A 25,831-nucleotide genomic window follows, 5' to 3' on the forward strand; every position below is an offset into this window, starting at 1 on the left:
GATTAAGTGTTTATTGTTTATACTTTGTTTTAGAATTAAAAATTATCATCAATATACGTACAGTTCTTAGCATGTATGAATACAATACAAGGTTCTATTTATACTTTTCACTTATCGTTGCTAGAATTATTAATATTATTTATACTTTATACTTTATACTTATATATTGTTTTACAATGTTTTCCATTTAGAATAGGGCATCGAATGTTCTCTCATTGCTGCCACCTCAACTCCAGTGGAATTTCCCCCATTTTCTGCGTCCAGTTGGCTGTCGGATGGAGTATGGCAGGGAGTGTGTTCGTTGAATCAAATTATCAATTGGCTTGCGTGATGATGTGAGAGGGCAGGGGCGCTAAATTAATTTAAACTAAAAGGTACTAATGCAAGGGGGGTGCACAGGGCTGGACTGGCGCGTCTGTGAATATCGAAATAATAATTTAGGTATAGAAAACTAAGGACTTGTGAAAGGAATCTAACTAGAGGAGAGCATAGATACATGGAGCATAGACTGATGTCATCTGTGCTGTGCGTCAAAGCTTGTCGAATGTACAGCGGATTTGTACAAAACACTTCACACGCGACTACGAAACAGCCCACGGATCGGGCAACTTATTTACAAAGCCTACGTAAAGGCTGCGGTGGACATGGGCGTACAAGCGGATTCGGGGTGGGGCCAGCGGCAGAGGCTGCGCTTAACGCTCAACGCTTGGCGATCAGGAGGCAGTCCCGGACGCGAACTCGTACTCAGGGAAGCGAACTGACATCGAACCTGGGTGGTGGGACAGTTGCTGGCGGAGCTGCAGCCACAGGCTCAGCTTTGAAGACTTCCGGCGGCGGCTGTAACAGCGTCTGCGACTGTGACTGGGACTGTGACTGCCCATGCATCTGGCAGAAGACCTTGCGCTCCTGCTCGTCCAGAGTCCAGTTGGAGGAGCGTGCACAGGGCACATGGGCAGTCGCCTTGCAGCACCGCTCGAAGCAGCACACACTGGCACCCGTCTGGCAGCAGACGACACACTGATAGCGCGTGCTGTCCCACACAGCGGCATCCAGTCCGTTTACATGTGCGCCAATCAGCTGAATGTCGTTGGTCCAGACGGCGCAGTCCTCATGCAGCCAGACCTCGTACCCGTGCTCCGAGGTCTTGCACATGCCGCGAAACGTCTCGACGAACTTCGTCTCATGGCCGCAGTCGAGCGGTTCCTGCGATGACTGTGACTGCGACTCGTTCAGATCATCGCTGCAGGAGTACACGCTGTCGTGGGTGTGCTTGCGCTTTCGCTTGTGCTGCAACAAATTTGCAAATTCAATTAATTAATTCTTCAAATGGCTAACATTCCGGCTTACCATGCTGATCTTCGGTGCCTGCATGATGTGTGCCAGTGTGGCTGGCACCACGGGCAGGTTGCGTCGATGCTGGACCATATCCTCTCGCCTGCGCTTGCTTACAAAGACTCCATCAAAGTCCTGGCTGCCGGGCGTCTGCAGAGCCGCCCGATACTCGTCGCAGTCGTTGGACACCAGGTAGGGTCCGAAGAGGTCGCCCAGTCCCATCTTGTGGGGTCCCCGCTTGCAGAACACACATATCCACGTGGAGTCGGTGGTGTCGGCATCGTAGCGATTGCTCAGCGTGGAGCTGTGCATCCCGCGCAGACTCTTCCTCTCGTGGGGCGCCTTCTTGGCCTTGGTCTGCTTCTCGTTGACGTCCTCGGCGCTGTGTGTGTTCTTGATGCTCACGCTGCCGTCTGGCTTGATCAGAATGAAGGGCGACTTGAACCGCAGATCAACACCTCCTCCTCCGTTCGTGGGCGCCTGGGTGCTGTCCTCGTCGGTGGTCGGCGGCTTGCGGCCTGCTGCACTTGACTTCTTTCCGTTCTGCTTGGCCTTGCTCTTCCCCGCTGCCCCCTTCTTGCCCTTTCCGCCGGCCGCGTTCTTCTTCTTGGTCGCTGTGGCCTTGGGGATCGCTGCTTTGGCGGCAGCCACCTCGTTCTGCTGTCGCACTGCCAACGCCGCGGCTGCCGCTGCCGAGGTACTGGGCTTGTCATCATCCTCGCTGTCTAGCTCTGGCTCGGGAGCAGACCGCTTTCTGCCACGGCCACCGGCTTTCTTGGCCTTGCCTGTCGGCTCATCGATCATAAAACGCAGCAGGGAGGCATCCATGCCCATGGAGAGCCTTCGTGGTGGCGGCCGGCGGGACGACGCGCCCTTGGGAGGAGTCAGGATGCTGGGAGATTTTACGTCCTCGTTGGCAGTCAAAGGCGTTGAAGTGGAGCGAGTTTCTGGCGTGGGGCTGTGCACAGGACTGGGCAGGGTCGACTTCTTCGCTGCCTTGGTGGCCACCGGACGCACTTCGGGGATGACGAGTGGAAGAGCAGTTGCAGGTGAGCCTGATGCTGGTGTTCCCGCTGCCGCTGGCTCATTCTCTACCTTGGCGCTGTCCAGAGCCAGCTGAGCACTCAAATCGTGCGCCACTGGATCGTCTCCGGCTGGGTGGGCAGGCTTCTCCGGTGTGCCATTCTGTTCGGGCTCCTCCTCGATGCCAGCAAACATCTCCTCCAGCTTATCCTCTACCTCTCCGAACGCACAGTGCTCAGAGTTGGCCGCAGGTGGGGTTTCCTTAGTGGGTGGCGGTGCTGCTGCTGCTGCTGTGATTGTTTCGGGGACTTCCAGGGGCAAAGCAGGAACTGGCGCTGGTTGAGGTGACTCCGGCTCCTTGGTGGCACCGCCCACTGGCTCCTCTTCTTCGTCGCACTCGTGCACACTCACCGCTGGCCTGGCATCAATGTTTCCCTGCTCGACGAGAGCGGGAGACGCGGGCGTGTCCGTTGTGGCATTGTTTTCATCGTTCTCGGGCTTCTCTGGACGCCGGACATCGTTGCTGGTGGCATGACTGCTATGGCTGCTGTGCGTGTTGCCGCTGGAGCTGCTCGAACTGCTGCTGCTGCTGTTGCTCTGTGGACTCGGTGGTGGCAGGGTCGGCGGAGTGTGCTTCAGCGGCGGTTCGTCCTCTTGCTGGATGCGCTGCTGCTCCGTGAGGTTTCTTTGGAGCAGGGCCTGCCGCTGCTTCTTCGTCTTGGGATTCTCATCGTTGTAGAGCGTGGAGCTGTTGCTGTTCTCCGTAGGCGTTGGCGACGATCCCCGGCCGTTCTCCTGCTTCGTCTTGTCATTCTGGGACTCGGACTGCATGCCAAACGGTTGAAAGTCGGAGCCCGCGATCTTGGGCGACTGCTTTGGACTGCAGGTGTTGCTGTGATGGCTGGGCGTGTGTCCAGGCTGCTGCTGCTGCTGCGGCTGCTGCTTGGCTGCTACTGCTCCCTCGGGCGCATTTTCATTGGGTGTGACCCGCATGACGAGGCTGGACTTCCGCTTGCGCCGTTTGCGGCTGTTACTGCTGTTGCTATTCGACTCCAGCGACTCCTCGTTGGATGTGGTCAGGTAGGGTGATTCGGGGGCATCTGTAACGGGTGGTTTCTCCACCTCTCCCGCCGGAGCGGGTGGCAGTGAAGGCGCCGCATTCCGATAGGATAGATCCGTGATAACTGTTTGATTCTCCGCCTCAGGCTGCGTCTTTTGCTTGGCCATCGACTCGAGATTCGTCAGTTGCGAGCTGCGGGAATGATGTGTCGTATGTTGCTGCGTTGATGGCGCCTGCTGCTGCTGCTGTTGCTGCTGATGCTGCGGCTGGGCTGTGCTCTGTTGTTGGGCGTGGAACTGAGAGCTAATTAAATGGGGCGGTGGCGGATGTAGAGGGGAAGCGACCGAAACAGGCTGATTGCCTCCCACATGCTGATTATGATAGTGCAAGTGCTGTGGCTGCTCCTGCTGCATGTGCTGGTAGCCGCCTCCCCCGTGGCTGCCACTATTCAGCTGGTGGTGCAGATGCAGCTGATTGTAGTCCATTGTGGGAGAGTGCATCTGGTGCGGTGGCCCGGCCAGCGGCGACTGCGGAGTTGGTGGCGTTTGGGGACCATTGTATTTTGGAGTTAGGTTGTACGGAGGCGGTTGCTGCTGCTGCTGTTGCTGCTGCTGCTGCTGATGATGATAATTGCGCAAGGGTGAGGCTGTGCAGGAGTTGGGAAAGGATTAGCTGACATTTAAATGGAGCAAAGGGGGAACTCACGTTTCTTATTCGCATGCTGCTGGGTCTGCTGCTGCTGATGCTGGAGATTGTGCGGCGACTGTTTGTCCTTCTGCATGCTCTTCGACGACAGCACCTCCTGCTCGAAGCTGCGCTTTAGCTGCGACAATTTAAAGTTCTCGTCGCGATTCTGCATATAGTGCGGGCTGGGGACATTGTTGTTGCTGCCGGTATGATTGCTGCTGCTGCTGCCGGGTGGTTGATTAGCTGTGGGCGGCGGCCGCGGTAGCAGCGATTCGCAATCGCTGCCATTGGACAGGACCAAGGAGGAGGCTGCATTCTGGTTGCTCGACTGCAGCATGACCGCCGCCATGGCTGCAAGGTGTCCCTGCTGCTGCTGCAGCTGTGCGCTCGTTGGCGTTGCATTTGACGCTAGGTTTTGGCTGCTTGAAATGGAAACAGATGGAGATTAGCTGGAAAAATATTGCCCATGGCTCTTACATAGTCGGATAGTTGGGGGCATGCATGAGGGACTGCTGCTGCTGCTGCTGCTGCTGCGACTGCTGCTGGGATTGCTGGGGCTGCTTGGCCAGCGGCTGGGCCGCGCTGCGTGCGGACTGCAACGAGAGGTCCATGGAGTCGAATGGCAAGGTTCCAGTGTATGGCGGCGCCAGCAAGGGATTCATTTGATGATGATGATCCAGCTGCGAAGAGTGAGAGCGTGTGAGCACATTTGACACTATTCGGAAGGACTTTCGCGAAGACTATCACAAGGTATACAATGCGGGATGGCAGCGGGCGAGACACACACAGAAGAAAGCAAATAATGAATACAACACAGATATAAAACTGCTAAGGAAGGAATCTATTCTACTGGCTAGGCGGGCGGGCAGGAGATTGGAGCATGCGTGTCTACTTTGATTTCTGATTCTGCTTTCGGTTTCCTAATTACGTTTTTATGATTGGCCGACATAAAATTGTAAAGGGCGTCTGGCGGCGGCGGTGGCTGGGCGGACACGGAGGCATGCCAGGCCAGGGGCGAGCGCACCATGGGCCGCTCGTTCGACATATGCGCCAGCTGCGGCTGCCGTGGAATGTACGATGGTATCTGGAGATTGAGATTTTTCAGTCAGCAGGATTCCAGCGACTTCTAGACGGCCGTGTGGCGTCACTACTTACTTGCAGCGGGTTCCATGATGGGTTCTGGGCCGCCTGGCTGAGGTGGCCGTGCGGATGATTGTTGTTGGCCATTGTGCTATTGCTCTCTATCACTGCAGTCCTCCTTTGGGCTAACTTGAGTCGCACGGGAGGGAAGACCTGAGATCATGGGCAGTACCTGTACCTGTACCTATCTAGCAGTCCAGCCGTCGGCTCGGAATGTGCCTGATAACTGATAACTTTCGCGTTGCAAGGGGGGAGGGGGATGCACAGCCTCTTCTCTACACAAGCATACGGCATGGGATGTCCTGTCACATTGTCTATGCAGCCACCAGGCAAACCATCGAGCGAAATAATCCGATAATAGTTAGTGCTGGGCGCTGCTGGTGCCCTTTTTCTTAGCCTATAAACAATTCCGCACGCACTTTTTTCACACCACCCACCCACTGGCGAACGGTTTTCGGCGAGCGAGCGGCAGGCGCTCTCGTGGTCCTTGCGCGATAACAGGGCCACAAACAAGGCAGCCGATAAAGTTATCGACAGATGACAGCGTTGTTTTGCACGCTACGCCAAAAACACGCGGTGTTTGTAACAAATGAATGTTCTCAACTGGCTTGGGCTCAGAAATGCCATTTTGAGTTATATGCGGCGTTGGGGTTTGTTCGGTTAGCACAATGATTGGATGTGGCGGCACGGTTAGTGGCTTTGCTGGTGATATCATATGCTGTGTGCATACCTCAATTCTCAATTGCAGCGCATTGCAACTTCGTTGTGGCGGTTCGCGAATTTTTCTTGTTTTGGGTCGTGGACGGACCTATGGAAGCAAAATCGCCTTTCCGAAAGCACTTTTGCCTTCAACACATGGCGGTGGCAGTACGGCGAGAGGTGTGGCCTATTTTTTAAAAAGCCGCATTGATTTTCTATCGTGTTTACGCGTATTTTCAATAACAATTTAAATTGTTAACAAAATGTAATTTATCTACGCTTCAGTGTGACCGAATTAATATGTTTTTGCAGTTTGCTCGATTTTTTGCCGTCTCTAGGTCACACACCTTGCGCCTTTCATAGATACTAAAATAAAATACTAAAAGTGAAACGCGCCTTTAGCTGGGCTACAGTGTGGCCGATTTTAAATACCACATGCAAATAAATACAGCAGCATGCCAAAAAATACCAGGTGCAGCCAATAATTAAATGGTTTTCATTATTAAATTCATTAACAAACAATTGAAACAGAGTTTTTAAATTACCAAGTTATATTCCGGAAAAAAACTCAAAAACATTAAAAGAAAATTGGCGCCAAAATACGTTCACACTACTGTGCAGCCCTGGCAAATCGCAAACAAATACAAAAATATTGCAATTTATTTTACAAAATGAGCGCGGGTAAACGTGGAGCGTTTTTCGTTTTCGAAGGCTGCGACCGCAGCGGCAAGACGACGCAGAGCCGACTTCTGGGTAAGTTATGCCTTTACGCCTCAAAGAAAACCTTAAAAACTTCAAAGCTTTGCGTTTGCAGCTGAGTTTTTTAAGTCAAAAGGCATTCCAACGCTGTCCATGATCTTCCCGGAGCGGGAGTCCAGTACTGGCCAGGTGATAAACTCGTATCTGACCAACAGCCAGGACCTGCCGGACGAGGTGATACATTTGATGTTTGCGGCGAACCGCTGGGAGTACATGAACAAAATCCGGAAGGAACTTTTGGCCGGCACCACGCTGATTGTCGATCGATATTCCTACTCTGGTGTGGCCTATACCGTGGCCAAGGGACTGGACTTTGACTGGTGCTACGCACCGGAACGGGGACTCATCAAGCCCGACGCGGTGTTTTACCTGAAAACAGCGCCCGAAAACCTTTCGAGTCGCGGGAAGTACGGAGAAGAGCGGTAGGTTCTCATCTGGAATGAGCTGCAGTTGCATAAATCTCTTATCTTGCCATTGCAGCTATGAGAAACTAGAGTTCCAGCACAAGGTGGCCGAGGTGTACAATCGAATTTGCGAGCGGGAATCCAGCTACTGGAACGAAATTGATGCCAGCCAGCCCGTGGCGGAGTTACACACAAGGATTTCAGGCATTGCCGAGAAGCTGCAGCAGCAGGTGGAAGGGAAGCCGCTGGATAAGCTAACATAGCACAAAGCCCAGGCCCAGGCTCGGGCTCGGGGCCAACAACGAGGGGATTTATTGTACATTGATTTATGGTTGGGAAACGCATTTGATATAAATGTAAATATTGGCAATTGTTTTGTTGTCGGCGCTTAATTTTTAATTTACGATGAGAGGCAAGCTATAAATCGCCCGACTCCGATTCGCGATGGCCGTGAACAGGCGTCGTTAGGTGTCGAGCACATGCAAACCGGATTGGAGATTGGATTAATCGGTAAGCCCGCTTGGCAAGCGCACTTTTATGTCCTTAATCCCATTGTGATTTGTGTGCGCGCAGAGCACAATCAGAATCCGCGAGGATTAGCTCGCTCCATTGTTGCTCCATTGTAGTTGTTTATTAATATTTCATTACAATTATCTGAACTACCAAGGGCTCTTCTCATTACGGCTAAACTAAAGCGAAAATAATTTATGCGGCTCCAACTTGGTTGCTAATCTGCCGCCACAAATCCAGTTGGGTATCCTCTGCATGTGCTTGGCACACCCTCCCACTCCCTGCTCCTTGCACCGGCTGGCACTGCCTTGCGCCACTAATAATCGTAGCTCTCGTAGCCAAAATCATCGCGTCGACTGCGTGGCCCGGCTTTGGGACTCCGGGCTCGCACCGTCAGCTGGCGATAGCCCACGCCTGGCTTGTAGTCAAGGTTGGGAGCGACACGTCCGCGTACACCCCCGCGTCCCCGCTTCTGCGTCTGGTGGTAGAAGCCAATGTCGCCGTAGCTGTGCTTGGGCCACATGCACTCACAGCCGGAGGGCACCGTTCGGGTCTCGGACTCCCAGCAGCCGGAGGCATCGTTTAACCGAATCAGGTGGATGGTGCGGTTGAGCTGGATGCAAGCGAAGCCTATCGCCGAGCATATCTGCAATGAATTCGGTACTGGATTCAGGTGCTGTTCATGTGCGAAGATTAGATTGGCACCCACCTCACGCTTCTCGCCCCGCTCCGCGAGCAGGGCCCGCAGCAGATCGTTGCCCCTGTAGACGTAGTCATAGTTGTGGACCCGAGGCGGCTGCGGGGCGTAGTTGTGGGCACAGGTGACCTCCACGTAATGATTGGGACGGTACTCGCCGCTGTCCAGCTTGACGGTGACTCGATTGGTGGGGCACAGCGACTGATAGGTTACCTGTGGGGCAGAGATGGTCATGCGGATTATGGCAGCACACAGCTGGTGGGGATTTGTGGGCTCACCTCGTCACTGTTGGGGCCAGGAGCCAGCAGCTGTTGGGCGGGCGGCATAACGCTGCGAACGCGACGCTTGCGCACATTCTGAATGCCGTAGGGCAGCTGTTCACTCAGCTCATCCGCGTCCTCGTCCACGTCCTGGCCCTCGGCCGCCACGGCATAGTCCTCTTCGCCCTCAACGTCGACATGGGCATCGGGGGCACCAGCTTCAACAGCTGCTGCATATTCGTTGTCATAAAGCTGCTGCTGACCCGCCTCTGGCTGCCTGCAATTGCATATGCATAGAAATTTTTTAGCTTTGGCAATGAATTAACGCCGCTCGCGTCTCCTGCCACTGAAGCTGCGAACGTTGCCACGGACGCCGCATGCGGCGCGGAAATGACTGCGACGGAGTGGAAAAACGACGGTTTTTAGATGGTTACTCTGTGTGTGTGTGTGTGTGTGTGTGGGTGTGTGGCGACTGCAACTAAAAATGAATTCGTTTCTGACGTTTGTTATTTGCATGGCGTTGGAGGATATTCTCTATCTGCAACCTCCATCCTTCATAGTCCCTTTTTCCAGCTGGCCAACAAAAGCGCATCATTTTGCATTCAACTGAGGCAAATGCCAATGAATTTTTTAGCTTTCGTTTCGCGTTTGCCAGGCTTTGTCTGGGATTGGGACCAGCGCCGGAGATGCTGCTACCGATGGCGTTGTTCTGGGCACGAAGCGGCACAAAGCTCCTCCGTTACGCGGCTGTCGTTGCCTGCCAGCGGATTTCCTCTTTCGTTGCCGATGCTTCACTGCCTCGCACCACCCACCCCTCCAGCCCCACTGACCAACCACAGTGGCATTTTTGAAGCGTTTTTTGTATTTTTTTTTGTATGAGGGCAACACAGGCTTTGATAGTTTTGTCGCAAAGCTTGCGAAAATGTTTAGAAATGAATGCTTGCTGGCATACTCGTACTTGAGGTGAGTTCGCGTTCGAAATTAGTACAGCGAAAAAAAACAACATGCAAAATGGAATAAAGTCAAAGCCGTCTGTGGGGCAGTGAAAACGGGAAATGAATGTGGGATTTTGTTGCGGTAAAGTGAAAGGGATTTTATTTTGAGTTCGAACTGGGGATAGACATCGAAGAGTGAAGAGTGTTCAAAAGGGTTTCTTTGGTTTCCCTTTCTTCTCCTATTTTATAGTGCTGTTATCAGTCTTCCAGCCAAGGATGTCGCAATTGTCTTCGTTTGCCTTTTTGCCTTTTTGCCGCTTTGTGCATGCATTCGAGAGATTACCTAATCCCTGGCACAGACATCACATGATCCGGACTAAGCCTGATCGCGCGTAGTTGGTCCCAACAAAAGGAGCAAAGCAAAGCAAAGCACACACGAAAAAACAAACGAAAAACGAAAAACCAACAAAAAGCCGAAAAGTCAAAGAGGAAGAGCTGAAAAGTAACGAATCAGCTTAGGCGCTTACGTTTACGCTTACGTCAAGCATAACGGCATTGCATTGCCATTTAGCCGAAATGCAAACAGAGGGAGAGAGAGAGAGAGAGAGAGAGAACACAAAGGCAGCAGCAGATTTGTCAATGCTTCAATCATTTCGTTGGCTCCCAATCATATTCGGTGACACTGCAGAGACAAAATCGTACAAACAAATGTAGATACATATGTACATATGTATGTACATACATACTAAGTGTTCCCCATCCTCCCCCCGTACTCTGAGCATTCCAATCATACTCACTTTGTCCAGTTCACTCGCTTCTACACATGCACAGCTACAAATTGACTAACCCACACCCACTCCCACACACACACACACACACACACACACACACATCCAGGTGAACTCGTGCTAATTCTCGTTTTGCGATTTGCAGGCACCAACTGGACTCTCCCTCTGCCACTCTTACCTGCGACTGATGCGACTCCGTCGCTCCAGCAACAATTCCTCTTGTTGCGGCTGGCTGCTGCTGTCGCCATTGTTTTTGCTGCTGCTGTTGTCGCTGTCCTGTTCCTGGTCCTGCTCCGGGTTTTGGTGCTCGACAACCAACCTGCCCACACCTTGAAAGGCCGCATTTAAATCGGACAATTGCAGACGGAAGTCATTGCCAGTATTCTCTGGATCAACATCAAACTCACGCCGCTGTTGTTGCTGTTGCTGTTGTTGCTGTTGCTGCGGCTGTGGCTGGCTTCGACTGAAGTCGTATATGCTGTGAATGGGATTTCCGTAGAGCTTCTGTTGCTGTAGGAGCGCCGCCTGGTGCTGCCATTTGGCCGCTGCTTTGTTGTAGTGGTAGTTGTAGTTATAGTTGTCATTGTTCTGCTCGTTGTCGTTGCTATCCGCAATGCCATCAACGTCGCCAAACGCGTAGTTGTAGTTGTAATCGTTGTGGTTGCTGTTGTAGTTGTTGTTGTTGTTGTTTTTACTGCTATATCTATTGTTTTCGAGCGCGACGATAGCTTCAGCCCCGTTCACGTCTGGGTCCTCCACTTCTGTGACATCCACCTCCTCGCAGGCCAATGCAAGCGTCCGCCTGGAAGAGTCGCTGCCAAAGCAGCGCATAGCCAGCATGGCGGCCAGGAGCAGCTGTAACAAAAACAAAAGAGATAAGGAGTGATACGTAAGGGGGGAGGAGGGGAAATGGAAAAGCAAATGGAAACGTTAAGCAATTGTTGGTGCAGCCAATAAACAGAAAAGTGTCAACAGTTGCGGCCGCTGTTGGATAGATTCATAATACAGGAAGGATTCCACACACCCTCGATGTGGGATTTACATTCATACAAATGTATGTATTGTATTGCCATTTGAATGGAATCGAATGGAGGCTATGCAACAATGCGAGAGATTAATATTGGCATTGTGTGGCTAAGGGTTTCCTCCGAATGGGATTATTCTTGTTATGTATTTCTGTGGATTTTTCAATTATTTATATAGGCCACATTATGCCACTTTACCCAACGAACAGAGCCCACTTCCCACTTAAAGTGTCACGTGTGTGGCGCGCAGTGTGTTCCACTAACCAAAAAGCGACCACTAATCCCACTCTGAGAACTCTACAGAATTTCGATTCAGACAGCCGAAACTTAAACAGCCGAGGAGTTCCAAGTGAACGGAACAGCTCCCCAAATCCTCCGGCCTGTCGAGAAAGTTCAATTCCCTTTTGGACGCTGACAATCAATGCGCGTTGAGAGTAATTTCAAAACCAAAACCGAACCCAAACAAGTTTGAAAAGTTTCTGAGCGGCCACCCAGAACTGTCCTCCTTCCCTCTATGGGAGAATGTGAAAGTTTTCGGGCAAGACTTTAGACATGTCTGTGTCGGTAGGTGCTGATGCAGATGTGGATGGTGGATGGGCGATGGCTCTGATTATCTTTGTGGCCTAGTCTGGCCATAACAGTGCCCCAAGTTGAATAGTTCGAGCTTGCCGTGCGACCTTTAGCGATAATATGCGGCACGCGCAACCAAACATATGTACATACTTACATATTTATATATGTAGCAGTACATATCGCATTCATTAGAGGCACACACTACGTGACCAAATAGTTGGCGCCGGAAATTCTCGAAATTAAGATATGAAAACTCTGCGAGTGGCAATACTCATACATGGAAGGATAAGAGCGTAGTAAGTGTATTCCTGTTCCTGTTCCTGCGCCACTCACTGTCTGCTGCTCCACAAGTTCTTTTGTCTCAATCTAGTTTTTACACACTACTGCTCGTATGTATATGTGTGTGCTTACATGGCCATAGATGTATATGTACATGTAATATCTGGCATGTATGCAAGTGTTGTTGCCGCTCTGGATTTATAAGATTTCTTTTATGCTCTCTCGTACGCTCCAGAAGCGACCTCGACCCGGCCTACCGCAAAACTTCTTTCATTTGTGAGCCGCGCCTCTCCAGGAGCCCCTGCCCTCTGCCCCTCCATCGCGCGAGAGAGGCGATGGGACCTCAGTTGCCAAGTTTCTGTTTCGGGAAAAGCCAAGTAAGTTTGTCAAACTATTTGTGTGGAATTCACAATTTGTGTTGATGAAGTTTCCGTCAAGTCTCTGGGCCGGGGCTTACCGAGGCGACCGCGTGATCTGCGTGAACTGTGTGAACAAGTGTTTATGGAATTGAATTATTTTCTTTATTCCTTGTGCCCTGCTTTTTTTATTTTTGTTGTTGTCCCCACTTACAGGTCGATAGGCTGCTAGGCCGCTAGGCCAGTAGTCGGTGTGTTATCTGTTTTTGGGGCTTACAGGTGGCTTTGTCTTAGTCGGCGTGGCCCCTGCCTTGTGATTTAAAGTTGCCGCCAATAAGCCGCTTTCCCGGGGTCAAGATAAGGCTAAGAGCAAAGTAAATTTCTTTGGGTGTCGGCTTAATGTTTGCCGGAGAAGGCTCGCCCACGTCTGCATAAATATTTTCATGCTAGCTATTTATAGTGAAATTTCAGCTAAAAATAAAGCAAATTAAATTGATAAGAAAGGAGATTATGGAGCTTTGAGTTAAAGACAATCTATCTTAAAGTGATTTCACTCAAATATAATTTATAAACCTTTGGATATCACTTTGCCTGTGATGACTATCTTGGATAAGCCCTTTCATTTGCTTAAACAGTTCCGTGCACATTTTTGCTGAGATCATTATTGTTTTCGCTGCTTTGTAGCTTCATTTATGTACTTTTTTGATCCCCTTCATTCCATATTTATTTGACTACACGTAAATCTTTATTTTTACAGATTCTTCAGTGTTATTTGTGCATAAATATTTCCAACAAATTCCCAAAATAACTCACAGCGACAGCAAGAACAACAAAAGTCGGGCAATTGAAAATGTAATTTCATAATTTATGGCGAAATGTTTTCGAATAGCTGGCACCAGTTCGGGGTTTATGCAAATCATTTGTTTTCGTTTATTATTTAATGCATTTATTACCCTATTTTTTGGAGCGGGATTTGTGTGTTCATCCTCCGCTGCTAAACCCCGCGGACTCACTGGGCAAGGGCCGGGCCGGGCAGGGCCCCTATGCTGCCATTCAATTATATTTTTGCAATCAAACAGCAGTGTGTCCGTGTCCAGCGTTCGCTCACCTGGCGACAGTGCATGCACAGACATGTCTGCCTCCCCCCACCCCGTGTGTGTGGGGGCCTCATGCATGTTGCATAAATTTGTTACATTGCCAGTTTTCAATTCAATTTCACTGCACGGCGGCAATTGTTCGAAATAAAACTTTACCCTTGTAGGGCTACACAAATAGACACAAAAAACCAGGAGCACGGCTAAACGGCAGCGAGGGAGCAGGAACATCACGAGTGCACCAATTTGCATGCTTGTAGTGGTGTGTATCTGTGTTTGCGAGTTTGTACACTCTTTACTTGTGGGGTTCATGGCTGTGACAGACTTTACTTGGCACCCAAGTTGAGTTTTCTGTTAATCTTCCACATTTGAATGCCTACAAATATGCGAATGCATGTTTTAGGGTATCCCACAGTCGATTCCTTGACTCCAGATTACTCCTGCAGAGCAGCAGCAGCGACAAAAAGCATCGAACACCAGCCAGCAACATCGTCGTTCAAACAGCACTTTTCTCTCTCCTTTTCTCTTCTCGATTTGTTTTAATTGGTGCTCTCTCTCTCGCTTTCCGCTGGTTGTCGATGCTGTTGTTGCAGCTGCTGCAGCTGCTGCAGCTGCTGGTGTTGCTGTTGCATGCCCCCTCGGCCACAGGCAATTTGCTGCAGCGGATACATGCTGCTGTTGCTGCTGTTGCTGTTGCTGCTGTTGCTGTCTGGCGATTATTGCCAATTGTCAAATATTAGTTTTTTCGTTATTGTTTCATCAATGCCATGAAGCGATTTTAATTAAACGTAAAACTTTGCCAATATCCAAGTTATCCCCCGCCGCAAATTGGCTTGCTGCTGGTTCTGGCCATGTTTTGTTGCATGTTCCATGTTGCAACCGCGAGCATTTAACACAATTTCCCGTTAATATTTTTTTTAAATTAAAGGCCATGACAGGACCTTGGCGTCGCCTCAATGTTACGCACTGCCACACACACTTGCAACGACCTGAACAGCCTGTTAATCGCCTCTCTATCAGGGGCGAGACGGCTCTCCATGTTGCTCGCCTTTTGCCACTTTGGCCAGGCCACAGCAAAGCTGCCGCTTAAAGTCGCACCAAGCGCCCCACTAACAGGCGCTGTAACGAAGCATTTGGTGGTACAAGATAGAAGAGGGTGGCATAGAAAGGTAAGCAGAGGTAGGATATGGAGCCCCGGTGAATATGCCCCTCAGTCTGCAATTTGAGACTTTGATCCTGCAGCTTTGGATGTTGCTTCGAGGCTGCTGCTGCTGCTGCTGCTGCCGCGACCATCGTACACTGGTAGCCAAGGGGAGCTTTAATGTGGCAATTAGTGGCTGACTTTGGCCACTGGCTTATTTGCTGGCTCGTTTTTGTGGCGCTGTGATTGCCGGGGAAGTGCATTACGAGCTCCCAGGCAACAATGGACCCGAACAATTGCCTCTCAATCCTGTAATGCACCGATGGAGCTCCATGGAGCTCATTCAAATGGAATACCAATCGGCAATATTGGCTCAAATACTATCTGTTCGTATTTGTGGCTGGTTTACCCGATTGCCCAAGGTCTCTCTGCGTAGTCGAATGGTCAGTTTGCCTTTGTCTGCCTGAGGCGCTTTCTGGCAGTGAATTTCGGGTTCAAATTTCAAAATTAAACTGATTCAGACACCGCATAATAGACGTCAGATACACTACCAAGAGACTAGAGACAGCCCAAAGTCTAGAATATCTTTCAATAAGTGTAAATTATTTAATTTTATATGAATTCGGAATAAGAAAAGTAAAGATTCTCTACAGAATTGATGCCATTGTTGTATATTCTTACTATTCTTTGGTTCTTCAAGCGTTTCAAGCACAAATGGAACACAACAGCAGACGGACACGAGACTGCCATGAGCAAGAGTGAAATTCGGACTATTCTGCAGTGAAATGTGAGCTCTGCAACCATGAGCCTATGGAACTTTGATTTACATTCGTACAACAGAAAGCAAGAAAGAATTAACATGCAAGTATGTTCAATGAATGGAAAACTGCATTAAGCACACATGAACTTTCAAGCAGTTCAAGAAAAACTGCAAAAAAACTGGCAGAAAAATGATATGCAAGAGTTACTTGGCCTCCAGCTCCTGCGTTAATCCATTGTGGCTTTTCTTGTTGCTTTGCTCTGTGGCCTTTCATTGGCTCTGCTTGCCATAAATTCCATAACTTGCTTTATATTTTCAGGGTATTTCGCTGCCGCTTACAAACCCATAATTAAACCACAAGAGCAGCTGACTGACTGGCATTCTTGTTTGTTTGGTATGCTTTGGTTTCCATATTGATTAATGCACCAGCAAAAGGAACTTCGCAGGGGGTTGGGAGGGCTGGGGGTTGTGTGGTTGCCTGCGCGGCATGCAACAAGTGCAACAATGCCATCAACGTATTGCTGCACATTTAAATGTGGCCCCCGAGCATGTGTTTGTGGCAGCGTGCGGAATTTCAGCTACTTTATCGTGGCGCCTATCGTGTAGTGGTGATGCCCTGCAGGGAGCAGGAGCTCTGGAGCAGCAGCAGGAGCATATTGAAATTGTTGCCATAGCGGGCGTCGTAATCCCTGCCATCGATGAGGGGGTTAAAGCTTGAAAAGGACCCTCAACCCCATGACAGCTCCGAGGCGAACGAAAAAAAAAAATGTAATAAACGCCAAGCAAAATATTTGTCAAATCAATTTGGCTCACACTCTGTGACTGGGGCTGCCGACGGGGGCGCGCGGGGTTGCGTTGATAGAGGAAAATATGCAAAGAGTTTGTCCGCCCCACGGGCACACGACCAGCACACACACACACACACACACACACACACACACACGCATAGAGAGCCGAGCTTCACACATAGTTACAACAATTTGATGTTGAGCGAAAGTGGAGGAAAAGTTTCGTCCCTGGGAGATAAATGACACTTGAAGCTGGTAATTCCCTGTCAGGGTTGGGGTATGCTGCGCTGGTGGAACCACATCGTGGGAATTGGTCACGCTGCAGTTTTTATGCTCATCCCTAATGATTTTCAATTAGAACCTTTTATTCAAGTTAAAGTTCACATTTATTTTGAAAGGGTATTCCAGCGTCTGCCCGGTCCAAGTTCTGGCAACTCTTGTATGCGCTTGTATGGCGCTTTTATTTTTTATTTTATTTGATTTTATTCCTTGCTTATTTGCCATTTTGCCCCTTTGCGCCGGCAACTGCCTAACGGGAATATAACATGACAGCGACCCAAGTCTTTTCTCTCTCTGTGTCTGCTGCTTGGCATTCCCACGTGTGTGTGTGTGTGTGGGTGTCGGTGTGTGTACAAAATTATTGAAGACACTGTTGATAGAAGGAAACATGGCCATTCCCTCTGCCGCTGCTGCTGTCTCGAGTGTGTGCCACATGCTTTGATTGAGGTATGCCGCACCAGCGCCATGCCATGCCAGGCCAGGCCATGCCATTTCGAGAGTGCGAGTTGTAGCTCCACTTATTTATTACATTCACTGCGCTGTCTGTCGCCTGGGAGACGGCGCCACTAACTTGCACAACAGACAGCGGGACAGGGCACACACCCCAGGGAGCGGCCAGGATGAGGGCCACGAAAAAAGGGCTCCAAATTAAAGTTGACCAACTGTCAGAGGCCGCCAGGCTCAAGTTGCTCGGTGTAAATTCGCATTAAAATATGTCAAAATGGCAAAAGCCTTCACCTATTCCAGGGGGAGCTTTTCATAATTTCCACAGCAATACAATGGAGACGGGATGGGCCCTTGATTGCTTTTGCCTTTGCTCTCGTCCCCAATCCTTTGATCCGTTGCCGTCGTCTTCAGGACAAATTGATGCTTTGGCATTGTTCGAGCAAAAGTTTAATCTCTCTCAATGATGGAGTTAAGTCGCTTTGAGTGTACAAATATTTGCAGCTGTCTGCCATCGAATCTCTTTTGGAATTGCTCGGGTACTTCTGGGACTTTTGGGGCAACAAATTATCACCCCAAGTGAACCACTGGGAAAAAGATGGCAAGAATGAAAGAAGAGGCCAGAATAAGCATTTCAATCAGCAGAGGAAATGGAGACAAACTTCCTGCACTTTGCTGCAGCTGCAAGTAACCTAAATAAAATCAGAAACGAAATGATTCTGCAATTACAGTTTTGCAGTCCGAAGTGTCTCTGGTGTCAGGCCGGCCTGCCACCGAAGTTTGTCCGTAATGAATGTCACGTGAGGAGCGTTTCCGTAGACACAAGTCCTTTGTCTGGGCCTACGTAATGATGTGCTAGCCCGAGAACCCACAATTGTAATTGAAATTGCCATTGCCATTCTCCGTATATTTGTGGAGTTATTGCAGGAAACTTTGTTGCCAACTTTATCAAGTATTGTGCCTTCTGTGATTGTGGCACGGACCTGCTCTCCGCCGCCGACTAATAAATGCTCAAAGTTGTCCCACATGCAACTATATTTAGAGCTGGAAACACATCTCTATATTGTGTGTTGGTTGCAGCTATGCCGAAAGCCCGGAATGCATTCCAGCCATATGCACAAATCTTTCTTCTGGCCATGACTCAACTGGGGAATGCGGCCGAAATAAATCCTGAGCATTGCTCCGCTTTACTTTTCGCTTTGTGCCGAGCATTCTAATTTTGCTCAGAGGCATTTTGCCATTTCGAAATTATGCCTGTGACATGGACAAAGTAGGATCGATTGAGTTCTGTATAATGAAAGATATTTCTGTTTAAATTCTAGCCACAAATGAAATTGCAAATATCGAAAGATGTTAGTGACTTTCTTAGGTTATGTATTAATTCATAACATGGAAACATTTCCATCTCCTTCGGGCAGAAGGAAACATTTGATGACGCACGCTACCGAATCTGATTTCAGCTCTGACCTTTCCGTCTACCAGAAATATATTTACTTCACATTGATTGAGGACAAAGATGTTGTTGTGTGCATCTCAATCGAATAATATCTGCGGAGTGGATAAACTTGAGCTCAACTCGAGTTTGTGCCAGAGATTTGCGGATTTTATTCCATCTGCTTTTGTAGTCCAGCCCCCAGACCCCAAAACCCCTTTTCACAATTTGGCAAAAGATTGCGTTATTCAAGTTGAGAAAGATTGCCAGTTAAGCAGCTCCCAAGTAGTTGCAGCTACCTTTGTGTATATTGTGCTGGCTGGCTGGCTGGGGGGGTGCAGGAATATTTAGATGTGTGGCATGCTCGGATACAGTTGCGAGTGGAGTGAAACAGATGCCAAGTCGCAAAAGATGGAAAGATGCAAAAGATACTTGCACAGAGATACGTACGTACGCATGTATGTGTAGCCATTCGAGTGGCAATTTGTGCGTGCAGCGAACCGAAAGCGAAGCCACTCGAGTCAACTCGAGCCACTGGGCCACATGTGTAGCTGCCACAGCCAAAACTACGAGTATGAATGGAGCCAGCTGAATGTAGAGCCATCCAAGAGGTTTATTATACTGTCATCTCTCTGGCGAATCTAAATCGGCTGACATGCAGCTCCTCCCAGCTGTCTCCTCCCGCCTCTCGCCTCCTACTGCTATAGCTTCAAGGCTATCCAATCCCGGGCGCAGCTCAATAAAATAATCATGAGCTTGCGTTGGCCGGAAACAAATGTGCATTTAACGTTCATGCTGAAGGCACACTGAAGGAGCCAAAAATCAAATGCACACATGCAATCCCAGCAAGGACTTAATCCCTGTCCAGCACAATCTTTGGCACAGCCCCGCATCCCCCCCTTTGGCCACACAGTTCCACGGAGTTATGTAAAACCAACCACAAAGTCATTTCACTGAGCGGATGTTTGCGGCCAAATGAAAGGACACGCAGCGCGCTTCGGACGTAGCGAGGAGTGTGGCAGAAGGGGGAAGGAGGGATGGGGGCATGGGGTGGCAGGTCCTGTGTCTGGGCCACGTTTAGCACGCGAGTGCTCGTAAATTGTGCTGGTCCGCAGCCCTTCGGACAGTTTAATTTCGATTTCCCCTTTATCCAACGGCTGCGAAAATGGCGCGTGCACTTCTCCGGGAAATGCGAAAGAAAAATGGCAAAAACTGATGCCGGACGCCGGGCAATGGGGCGGATGGTGAATGGCGGATGACCGGCGGGAGGCAGCGAGGAGCGGGGAGGAGCGACAACTGCCAGAGATTCCAAGTAATTCGTAATGCATAAATAAACGCAATGAAAGGGGACATTAAGGAGAGATGTTCGAGCCGCCTCGTTTCCCTTTCGCTCTGGCAACAGCTGCAGCACAGAAGAGCTCTTTAAGAGCGACTACAAAGGATATATACCAGAAGGATATACAGATTCTGCTGCATAGTCGCCAGCTCCAGCTGTCAGCGCTGCTCCACCCGTCGTGACATTTAAATTAAGTTCGTGATTTGGCAACATTTATTTTGATTTATACACATTTGCATTTTGCGTACATGAAAGTGTGAAAAATCTAGTTTTAGCCAAAAGGGAAACACTTTCACTGGCGAACAACAGCAACAACGAACAGAACAACAACAACAACGAAAACAACAACAAAAGCCAACAACAGCCAGCGGCAGGGACATACAATTAATTGCCTTGTCATGGCTGAAAAATTAATTTCCATTTTTGAATGGCGTCGAGTTGAAATGCTGACACCGCGTTGATTGCATCCCCCAACCACCACCTCCCCCCCGGCCAACAGAAAACAATTCAACGAACATTGCGCATACGCAGAGGCGGTGCAAAAAAAACTCCTAGAATTCGGAAACACTCGCACATATATTTCCGAGATTAGCTCCAAGTCAATGAGGGTGAAACCAAGCTGTGAAAAGTAAACCTTCTGCTCCATTAAATATTTCATGGCTCACATGGAGATTTTCTTCTATTGTTTTGGAGGTTTCTAAAAAAGCAATTGATCGATGGATCGCAGTCAAAGTGCTATCAAAATTGGCATTTTGCCCCATAGACCAGTTCCAGTTCATGTTCCGATAACCAGACACACACAGCAGAGGGAAAAGAGAAATGTTTCGGTTCTCAATATGCCGGAAATAACTCTGCCCCTCGCCACTCAGTGTATTGGGGCATCAAACGCATTTTATGTTGTGTTTTTACACAGGGGAACCAACAATTGAATGGAAAAGGTCAAGTGGTGCTGGTTTGTGTGTATTTTTGGCGTTGGCATAAAAGTTTATATTGCACATTCGAAGCGCATGCAGAGCAGAGCGGAGCGGAGCGAGCTACTTAGTCATAAATGCACGACAGTACAGCGCACACGAGCATGGACAATACATGCACACGTATGTGGGATGTATGTGTGTGTGTGTGTGTATCTTTCAATATAAATTTATTCTCTTTAGCCCTTTGGTTATCACTGAAACGTGTGCCCTCTCTCCATGCTGAAACTGTCCGACAAATATTTTATTGGCTTGCTTTCCCTTTTTGCATGGGGCAGCGAGAGTCGCATTAAAAACAAATCAAAGGCAAAGGCACATACATATGCATGCACATAAGTAAATTTACGAGTTGAAAGGTTTCGTTTCATCGAGAGTTGCGCCGAAATTCAAGACTGTTTGGCAGTTTTCTGCTGTCACACATCGCTCTATATAATATGTTGCCATATTTTCTCACGTTTCTATACAAATTATTTCAATTGATCGACAAAATAATTACAATTTGGGGTCGCATTCATCTTGCTGCCACATTTACCACACAATTATGTTTAAATGAACCAAAAATACAAATGCGACCGAGTAAATTTCAACTGGATTTAAAGCCTGCCCATTTTCCCCATCAAATTTTATGTTGAAACCATGGAAATAAAGCATCAACACTCGGAGCGTTGGGGTAGCAGCAGGAAAGGAGCACCGCGGCACATAAATTTTGGGTTTGTCCGATTGGTTATTGGGGGAAATTCAATCATCATAAACTGCCCAGATATATATGAATCGTGTCGTATTGGGTCGCGGCTGCCGTGTTTCCATTATTTTTAATCAACTTTGCTGTTCATTAATTAGCAATTTCCTGCTCTATGGCCGTGAATCGGGTTTTCTCGCAGTCAAATAAAATAAATAAACGCATAATTGATGTCCGCTAATTAACTTGAATATTATTGTACATGGAATTGTTGTGCGCTGTGTACCTGTGTCCCTGTACCTGTACCTGTACCTGTACTGTGTGCACGTACTGGTAATCGGTGCGGAGTGCTTGTTAATCAGCTTCATTGGTATCTTCTCTTCATTATTGTGTGCATAAAAACTGCCTGTGTCTGGCCCTTAACACACTTTTCTTTAAACATTTAAGCTGCTGGTGTAATTAGTCAAAAAGCAGATGCCTAAATGCCTGCGGCCTTGGCTAGTCTTCCCGCTCCTCCCCGTTGAGAGTTTTTTGTGTGTTGTGAAAGGCATTTTTGCAAACATTCCCGGAATGATTTGGCAAAAGTTTTTCGATTAACCTGGCCACTTGTAAGTGGGCGTGGCAAGCAGAACTATTAGCCAAGATCTGGGCTGGAAAAACTCATTCGTTTTTGGGCCATTTTTATGTGCGAAGTTTAAATGATTTACGAGTTAAAGTGCCGCTGAGGGTTGAGGGTTGAGGGGCAGGCTGGAACATTTTTGAGCCTGGCAATTAAATCTCATCCTGGCAACACTCGCATGTTTCTCGTTGTTCCTCTCCAGTCCCCCCGCCCAGGGTTAAGGAGTGAATGAGTGGGATTTTGGCTGGGATTGAGGATTGAGTGTTCTATTGATTGAAATTTACGATTTGCCATGGCGGCGGCGGCGGCTCAGCAAACGGAAATGTTGTCATCGGCAATTCGGGGGCGCCATTTTGCCTCTTGGCCACGCGGCGCGTCACTTTTATGGCAAACGGAAGTCCTTGTGTTATTTATGTGCTGCTGTGGGTGGGAGGTGGTGCACCGAAGGAGGTGCAGAGAGGTGGGACACTCTCGCGTTAGGCGTTATTTAATAGCTTATTAGGCAACGAACGGCAGAGCCCCGACGACGACACCAATGAAGAAAAGACCATGTGAAAATCCAATTAAATGTGACATCTGCCGGCCCCAGCGAATAGGACCTTGGCGTGATTTTGATATATGGCCACGAGTAGGAATGGGGGGGAGTGTGTGTAGCCATAGCCAATAATCAATTGATGAAACTTTCATTCGATCGGATGAGGCATTAATTTATGATTCAAGCAGCGAGTGAGAAAGAGACGCCGTCTGCCCGTCTGCCCGCCTGCCCGTCCGTCCGTCTGTCCGTCTGTCCGTGTGCAATGATAATTGACTTTTCCGAATGACGGACTGTGTGGGCCAGGCCCACAATTAGTTCAACATAATGATATATCATTATCGTTCGTAATTCATCAGGCATGCCACTGCCCCTGTGGCACAGTTCCCTCTGCCATAAATCACAGAAAAGCCAGCCACAGGCTCCCCGTGACCGTGCCCTCTCTGTGTATGAGAAATTTGATAAATATTCAAGACAAATATGCCAACGAAGCGGCGGGACTCTTGTGCACTTGGCGCACAAAAGGCGTTATGGAAGTCTAAAATAAAGTTAGATAAAAACTAGAGAAAACGCCCAACAATATTTTCCCCAGTGCACATTCCGCGCCATTCGGTGACGGTGGGGACTGGGGAGGGAGCTGCGCTACCTAGCCGGAGAGCATTATTTAATCCCATTCCCCTGGCTGATTGCCCCATTTTATCTGGCCGGAGACACGCTAATAAGTCTGCAACGTGACACTTGCTGCGGCACAGCGTTTTTCGTGGGGAAGTGGCACAAAGTTCTGGTCTCTCGGACAGCCGCTGGCTGCAAATGAAGAAGATGACTTTATCGGGCAGCAACATCATCGTGAAGCGGCAGAAAAGGAAGAACAAAAAATTGTTGCCACTGCCGCGAATGTAAATAGCAAGCGTGGGAGGGGACTGTGGACTGAGGACTGAGGACAGTAGGATCGGTGTCAGGTCGGAGCTAAAAGTGACAATAAATGCCGGCGGTTATGTATAAATTGCTAAAGTGTGCGGAAAGATTTACGGGTTCCCCACAAATGGACCAAAGTGCTGCAAGAATGCTTCGCTCCCGCTCCCGCTCCCGCTCCCCCAAAGCCCCGCCCCGTGTGCGTGCTCTCTCCTTTGGCCTTTTTTGCCCACCACTGTCGTGGGCCGTGGCAAACAAATAAGCAAAGCTTAGGGCCCGGGACCCAGGATCAGAATGAGGACTTGGCCAGGTGCTTTTAGTCTGATTGCCAGGCAGGACCTGGCCAGAAGGCAGCCAAAGAGGCAGTCAACGCGCTCCGCCCACTCACAATGACAGTTTGGCCAACACTCAACAAGAGGCCGCCGCTTGTCGCTTTCAAGAGACGAACACAGAGACGGGGAACAGAGAGAGAGAGAGAGAGCTCTGAGAGATGAGTGGGACGAGGGTGAGTGAGGGAGTGAGAGTGAGATTTCGACCTGTGTTGAGGTTGTCATCAAGTGGCCAAGAATCTGTTGTGGTCGCACTTATGCCGCCTGCTGCCTGCTGCCACTCATCCTGATGCTGCCTAGTGCCTGCTGTTGCTCCTTTTGACCTGGCCTAATCATCTGCATGAGGGTCAGTCGATTGGCTGGCAAATTGATTTCAATTAGCCTGACTTTCGCTGCCCCTTGCTCTTCCCCTTGGACTTCAGTTATTAAAAATTGTTGAGGGGGGGAGCGTGGAGAACAGGCGCGACATGCGGCGCACATCATTCACACGTTTTCGCATAATTTGGCTATGAAGAGTCAGGGCCAAACATCATTACTCCTCCTTCGCCACTTTCCCAACTCTCTCTCTCTCTTCTTTGTTCGCTCAGCTCCCAAGTCGCTTAATGAACTGGGGGGAGAGCAGCACGCTCTCTGAGTGCACCCTTGGAACCATTTATCGCCATATTTATTTTAATGGTTGCTCAATTTAATCACTTCGACAGGCAGCACATGCCGACGGGATGTACTCATTGGCGGGGAGGGGAAGCCAGCAGAAAGCAAAGAAAGAGAGTGTAACAGCGAGGACCCCTCCCTCTCCTCCTCCTTGGCCCAAGGATCCTTTTATTTTTGTGGTCGGAAAATGTAGCCAGATTTCATTTTATGCGACATTTAATTAAGCGAGCGAACTTTTTTTAAGTTTTAATGGAAAGACGTCGCAACGAACGGCGGAGCACACGAAGCACACAAAAGATACAATACATACGCATATGCAAATATGTACCCCCACACACACACACACACACACACACACACACAGACATTACGCAACACTTTACACACACTTGACATGCCACTTGAATACCCTTACGCCGGGGCATGGCATGGCACTTGTTCGCTTGCAAATTTTAATTTTTAATTGGGAAACGTCTTTAAAGCGCGTCTCCCTGAGCAGAGAGGCAACTGACTTGGGCATGCAATACACAATTTCGTATAGATAATGCACTCAAGACTCGTTCCGCCTACAGCATATTCCCCAGTCGTTGTCAGCACAATTTTCCACCATTTTTTTGCCCTGCACTTTGTTCGACAGTTTATTAAATTGACTTTCAGCCGCGGATGCTGGGAAATATTTTGCGAATAAATATTTGAAAATTTATTAAATCAACCCGGCAATGCATCATATTTCCCGCCCGACGCCTCGCTGGGGGAGGGATGGGGGACGGGAGACATGCAGTCTGGGGGCTGACTGCATTTTGTTGCTTGGCCAAGTGAAATGAGCTGCATCCGGTCTCTTCTCGTATAGCAGCTGCAGGCGTTGCATTCTTAACGCCCGAGCACGCTCTCCGGCCCGTACACACATGTCCTGTCCGCCTGCCTGCCAGGCTACCACGGACCACCGCTACATCCTGTGCGATTGTGTGTGTGTGTGTGTGTGGCATGTGTGTCTGTGGGTATCCTACGCGGCGTACTTTATTCCTTTTCCTGTGCGCTAGCGCATTTCCGTTGAGCAGACACAGATACGGCCAGTGGGTAAGGAGCCCAGCGAATTTTGATGCATTTCCGGGGAAGCATTTCCTTCCCCCCCGTTGCACCCACAATGTGTGCCACATTTGATGGTAGAGCGCGCATGAGAAGAATTTATGTTCAATCTTAGAAAAATAATGATTATCTTATATTTTATGGTTGAGCGAACGACAGCAATGAGAGGTCCAACGTTCAACGTCCAAAGTCCTTTGTCCTCTGTCCTCTGTCCTCCGTCCTCTGGCATATGCTCGCTTGATCGCTTGAGC

General features: G+C 49.2%; 3 protein-coding genes across 7 annotated transcripts in view; 1 reads left to right on the forward strand and 2 right to left on the reverse strand.

The window, feature by feature from the left end:
• Positions 1 to 21,765, reverse strand: LOC117892581 (uncharacterized protein CG5098). 5 transcript variants are annotated; one of them, XM_034798915.1, is made up of 7 exons: positions 21,752 to 21,765; positions 5,258 to 5,426; positions 5,031 to 5,186; positions 4,580 to 4,782; positions 4,121 to 4,524; positions 1,348 to 4,061; positions 1 to 1,287 (listed from the first exon to the last, which is right to left on the reverse strand). In XM_034798915.1, exons 2-7 carry the CDS (start codon positions 5,327 to 5,329, stop codon positions 745 to 747), a joined length of 4,092 nt encoding a protein of 1,363 aa, XP_034654806.1. In that variant the 5' UTR covers positions 5,330 to 5,426; positions 21,752 to 21,765; the 3' UTR covers positions 1 to 744. The 5 variants fall into 5 exon arrangements, with proteins under 5 accessions (XP_034654806.1, XP_034654805.1, XP_034654809.1 ...); XM_034798914.1 differs by lacking the exon at positions 21,752 to 21,765 and having other exon boundaries at positions 5,258 to 6,245; XM_034798916.1 differs by lacking the exon at positions 21,752 to 21,765 and having other exon boundaries at positions 2 to 1,287; positions 4,121 to 4,521; positions 5,258 to 6,244.
• On the forward strand, positions 6,544 to 7,474 carry LOC117892585 (thymidylate kinase). The gene is made up of 3 exons (XM_034798923.1): positions 6,544 to 6,694; positions 6,756 to 7,122; positions 7,181 to 7,474. The coding sequence occupies exons 1-3, from the start codon at positions 6,613 to 6,615 to the stop codon at positions 7,365 to 7,367; spliced, it is 636 nt and encodes a 211-aa protein (XP_034654814.1). The 5' UTR covers positions 6,544 to 6,612; the 3' UTR covers positions 7,368 to 7,474.
• Positions 7,700 to 25,831, reverse strand: part of LOC117892582 — a 24,767-nt gene continuing 6,635 nt past the window's right edge. The window contains exons 2-7 of the mRNA XM_034798920.1: positions 10,981 to 11,149; positions 10,702 to 10,944; positions 10,473 to 10,623; positions 8,590 to 8,848; positions 8,324 to 8,524; positions 7,700 to 8,260 (exon numbers count right to left, since the gene is read on the reverse strand). Coding sequence (XP_034654811.1) covers positions 7,931 to 8,260; positions 8,324 to 8,524; positions 8,590 to 8,848; positions 10,473 to 10,623; positions 10,702 to 10,944; positions 10,981 to 11,149 — 1,353 coding nt within the window. The 3' untranslated portion in view covers positions 7,700 to 7,930. The remainder of the gene's footprint in view (positions 8,261 to 8,323; positions 8,525 to 8,589; positions 8,849 to 10,472; positions 10,624 to 10,701; positions 10,945 to 10,980; positions 11,150 to 25,831) is intronic.

Source organism: Drosophila subobscura, chromosome E (genome assembly GCF_008121235.1).
Source record: "Drosophila subobscura isolate 14011-0131.10 chromosome E, UCBerk_Dsub_1.0, whole genome shotgun sequence".
In the NCBI taxonomy this organism is placed as follows: Eukaryota; Metazoa; Arthropoda; class Insecta; order Diptera; family Drosophilidae; genus Drosophila; species Drosophila subobscura.

What these genes read in the sequence shown, in the direction of transcription:
- LOC117892581 (XM_034798915.1), bottom strand. Translation starts at nt 5,329, where the DNA reads ATGGCCAACAACAATCATCCGCACGGCCACCTCAGCCAGGCGGCCCAG. An exon ending in CATCATGGAACCCGCTGCAA is followed by an intron (nt 5,187 to 5,257) that starts GTAAGTAGTGAC and finishes CTCAATCTCCAG; the next exon opens with ATACCATCGTACATTCCACG. An exon ending in TGTCGGCCAATCATAAAAAC is followed by an intron (nt 4,783 to 5,030) that starts GTAATTAGGAAA and finishes CACTCTTCGCAG; the next exon opens with CTGGATCATCATCATCAAAT.
- LOC117892585 (XM_034798923.1), top strand. Translation starts at nt 6,613, where the DNA reads ATGAGCGCGGGTAAACGTGGAGCGTTTTTCGTTTTCGAAGGCTGCGAC. An exon ending in GACGCAGAGCCGACTTCTGG is followed by an intron (nt 6,695 to 6,755) that starts GTAAGTTATGCC and finishes TTGCGTTTGCAG; the next exon opens with CTGAGTTTTTTAAGTCAAAA. An exon ending in GGGAAGTACGGAGAAGAGCG is followed by an intron (nt 7,123 to 7,180) that starts GTAGGTTCTCAT and finishes TTGCCATTGCAG; the next exon opens with CTATGAGAAACTAGAGTTCC.